Here is a 4,551-nt window from a genome sequence, read left to right as displayed (position 1 = left end):
TTAACTTGATATGATCCAATAATTTTAAAGAAAGTAGAGTAACTTTATTCATTTATTCCATTCACTTGTACATTATAAAAATAGCATAAATCCAATATTTCTAAAGTTCTATATCAATATTCATTCAAAACATCTCAGGATCTGAAACAAAATGAAAATATTAATAAAATTCAAGTTCAATTTGATAAAATCAACAAAAGATATTCAACTCAAGTATCAGGAACCATTTATATATCATGTAAATAATGTTAAAAGAGTCAAAAGACTGAATATTCAATTTTCATTCAAAATGATAAAAAATAATCATTTATTTTATATTTCCTATGTTAATTTTCATGAAATAGCTTGTGATCTAGTGAATTACATCTAGATACAATCTCAAAAATGTAATACTAGCCAAAATTCCTAATAAAATTGTAAATAATGGATAGGGATAGGATATCGAATGATAAATCAGGGATTCCAAAGTAATTAATGTCTCAAACATACAAAAATGTATATATTTCATTAGATTATAGTATAATTTAAAAATATGTAGTAGATTTTAGGAGTTATAGATAGAAATCTTTGAATATTAGGCCAAAGAAAGTGAATATTAGAAAAATTTCCAAATTGTATATAGAATATTTGAAAATTTTGTAACTTCGAATCGACCGAATTCAACATATGTGGTACCAAAATATGCGGAAAAAAATGAAGAAATTAACTAGATCAAGATTGAAGAAGGAAAACTTACCTCAAAAGAGAAAATTGCGAAAGCATCATATTTGGAAAATTTTTTGACATCCAAGGCAATCTTGATTTCGAGAAAAAATTGAAAATCTATATAAAGCCCAGCCGAATGACAGCTAATCAGTCAGTAAAAAACCATTGTTGAGAGCACGTCACCTGACTCAAGAAATTTACCTGAAATAATTGATAAACGAAAGAATTTATTTACGAAAATTTGCAAGATATTAAAATTGTTAAATACGTACCTGAAAATCATTGTGAGAAGAAGTGGAAAATTATTTAATCAATTTCAAGAAGAAATTTCCCTGGATTCAAGCAAGTTGAAGCAATATTAAATGGAAAATGGATTCAAAACAATGCAACTGAATTAATACGAATTAAGGTTATAATCCATTCGAGGTTAGGAGCATAGAAGACGATACCATACCATAACATAGAACACTGATGAGGTCGATGAAGTTTTAAATACGTAAATATAAGATTAGATTAATATAAATTTAGTTATTAGATAAGAATTTCTTTATAGTTAGTGAATTTCGAAAATATTAATTAAATTAAAAAAAATATATAATTGAATTTGAATGAACCCTCCTGAGATATATAGTCGGCGCAAAATTATAAAAGATATAGTATCAAATTTAGTTATTGGATCGAATCAATTTAAATCAAATCAATAACAACATAATCTCAACTTGAATGAATATATACGATCCATAACAATATATATATATATATATATATATATATATATATATATATATATATATATATATACAGGGTGTTTCCTAAACATGCGGCAAAAATTCAGGGGGTTGTTCCTTGGACTATTCTAAGAATATTTTGTCCTTTGATGATTTTTGAAAAACCTATTTGTTTCGAAGATATAGGGGAAACAAAATTTCAGATAATAACATTTTATTATGAATTAATTAATGAATTAATGAATTTCCATCAGCAAGTCCATAAATGAAATGCATGTCAGTCATCTCGGTGTTTGTATAGCGATTCATAATAGTCAAAGATAAAATGTTAATTGCTAATACATCACAAAACGAATTCAAATGAAAACCGTGTTTAATCTGTATTCCTTTACCATCTGCACTTATCAATTTTTAGTCAAAAAACTGGCCGTTTTTAGTAATTGGAATGTTGTTAAACAAATTTAAAAATAAATTGTACCTACTTAGTAAACACAGTGCGGTACGCATTTTTATTTAAACTATTATTAATTTTAAAAATATGAAAAATGTTGTTCGCCCTGTATCTTCGAAACAAAGAGGTTTTTCAAAAATCATCCAAGGACAAAACATGCTTAAAATAGTCCAAGAAACAACCCCCTGAATTTTTGCCGCATGTTTAGGAAACACCCTGTATATATATATATATATATATATAAATAATATCAGTAACTGTTTAGTTTCCATGCGTTCTGCCGTTTGTAAAATCCCGCCCAGTTTCCCTTCTTATCTCTTCGTTCCTGATATGTTGCAATCTGGAAACTCTACAAGATCTTATCGAAATGTCCATCTCTAATTTGTCTATGGTCTTTTTTTTCTGGAAGTTGCCAGCATTCACAGCCATAAGTTAAAATAGATTCTACAACTGTTGTGTAGATTGTTGCCTCTGATATTGAAACCTTTTTTTTTCGTTTCAGTAGCCGTTCAGTTGTTTATAGATAGAGTTGAGTAGGGGTGGAGGAGTCTCGATAGAAATGGCCCCCATTAATTGGGGATCTGCTTAGTGGTTATGTTTGCCTTAGAATGTTAGATGATATCATAGTTCTCCAGTCGCATACTCCAGGAAGTTTATTTTAATTGGGGTCGGATCTTGTATATTCTCAAAATTTAAATATGTATGTCGTAAAAAGATTTACCCAGATTTTTTCCTAATTAGGATGTCTATTAGCTGTTCTTTCGATCCTATTCTTGGGGCATCCTTTCTGCTGTGTAGTAATTTTCAACTCTGTATTTCTCAGAGTAACTAACGCTAAAAGATTACATATATCATGCTGTTACAATCATTACGTGTTCTTCAATTAACGGAAACTCTAGAGCCCGTAAGCAATCAGAGGTCTCCCCAAAGGACGTAGTTAATATCACACAATCTACTTCTACGAAAGATGAAAAAAAACTCCTCTCCTGACCTATCTAGCTGCCGGTATCACTAGGCAACAACAGTACCTAGAAGTGAAGGGAATCCAATATGCTGATGTCATCATCAAAATGACATCACACCGAATAAATAAGTCAAAATCATTATTTTGATCCGTATCTGATAGAACGCTCGAGCTTTTCGGATTCTGAAGAGTTTTTATGTCAAAATAGACGACGTAATATCCCCACCAGACAAATGGAAGCAGGAGTGCCTCAAGGTTCAGTTCTAAGCCCAAAATCAACAACATCTGCATATGCAACGCCCCAAAAAGGTCAAGGAATATGCTAGCTCTATACGCAGATGATAGATGTCATTTACAGAATAGTGATCGCAGCACTAGATGATTTATATATTACAGACGAATGTTTCATTAAGGTGAAAGATTCAAATGAAATGACTAAACCTGCATAGTCAACTGTGCGATTGTATTTTTCTTCCTGTTAATTTCTAGCTGTTTGCGGAACCAATTATCAAATATATTGGGACTGTATGCAAATAAAAAAACAAACAAAAAACAAATAATAATTCAAACTCTATGGATGGCAATCAATGGCATTCAATGTATGAAATTAGTATACTAAGCCCTACCTCATTCAGAGTATGGAACGTACTACGCTGATTGGTCGAAACCGCGAGTATATATATATGTATACGAGGACATATTCGAGGAATTATCAAAGCCCAACAATCATTTTACTCTCCCATATTCGCGTATTATATTATTATATTATAATGTCTGGTCGCGGTAAAGGTGGAAAAGTTAAGGGTAAGGCAAAGTCTCGTTCCAACCGAGCTGGATTACAATTTCCAGTTGGTCGTATTCATCGTTTATTACGCAAAGGAAATTATGCTGAACGAGTTGGAGCTGGAGCACCCGTCTATCTAGCCGCTGTTATGGAATATCTAGCCGCCGAAGTTTTGGAATTGGCCGGTAACGCAGCACGTGACAACAAGAAAACCAGAATTATTCCCAGACATCTTCAGCTGGCAATCAGAAACGACGAAGAGTTGAACAAATTGCTATCGGGAGTAACTATCGCTCAAGGTGGTGTTTTACCGAATATCCAAGCCGTCCTCTTGCCAAAGAAGACAGAAAAGAAATCATAAATACAATCTGTATGTGAAACGGCCCTTTTCAGGGCCACAATATTTCCTCATTGAAAAGATTTTTTTATCATCTGATCACTTTGGGTATAATAAAATTGCGACAATTTCACGGTCCTACTGACATTCGTAAGTAGGGTAAATGCTCTGATTTTCGACCAAATTAACAAAAACATCGATTTCGGGTACGACTTTTTCACACATAAACTAATCAAATTTTAAAGGTGTTGATGTTCATCGATTCTTTGGCTAGTTTTAAATAATTTGTCATATAATTTTAAACGTTCTCTTCGCATTCAACCTTCGAAATGTGAAAACAGAAAATCTGAATAACATTCGGGTCACGACCATGCCGCAGAGTTCTCGACCATTTTTTTGTTTGTTTTCGACCACTAATAATAGTGGCCGCTCGCTTCTCGTCTTCACTTAAAAATTTTATATTTATATCAATCAGATGGATTTCAGATGAGGTAATTGAGTAAGAAACACTGGGAACGTAAAAAAATTATTCTGCAAAAGTTTCAAAGTGGTCGAGAATTAAGTATAGTATATCCAAAGTCA

The 4,551-nt window shown here is 31.9% G+C and overlaps 1 protein-coding gene across 1 annotated transcript; it reads left to right on the top strand.

The window, feature by feature from the left end:
• Positions 1 to 3,582: 3,582 nt before the first annotated feature.
• On the top strand, positions 3,583 to 4,083 carry LOC123686253 (histone H2A). The gene has a single exon (XM_045626271.1). It carries the CDS (start codon positions 3,619 to 3,621, stop codon positions 3,991 to 3,993), a length of 375 nt encoding a protein of 124 aa, XP_045482227.1. The 5' UTR covers positions 3,583 to 3,618; the 3' UTR covers positions 3,994 to 4,083.
• The last annotated feature ends 468 nt before the right edge of the window (positions 4,084 to 4,551 follow it).

This window comes from Harmonia axyridis, chromosome X, assembly GCF_914767665.1.
Source record: "Harmonia axyridis chromosome X, icHarAxyr1.1, whole genome shotgun sequence".
NCBI classification, from domain to species: Eukaryota; Metazoa; Arthropoda; class Insecta; order Coleoptera; family Coccinellidae; genus Harmonia; species Harmonia axyridis.
The sequence above is the reverse complement of the archived record's forward strand: the minus strand, read 5'-3'. Positions and strand labels throughout refer to the sequence as shown.

What these genes read in the sequence shown, in the direction of transcription:
- LOC123686253 (XM_045626271.1), top strand. Translation starts at nt 3,619, where the DNA reads ATGTCTGGTCGCGGTAAAGGTGGAAAAGTTAAGGGTAAGGCAAAGTCT.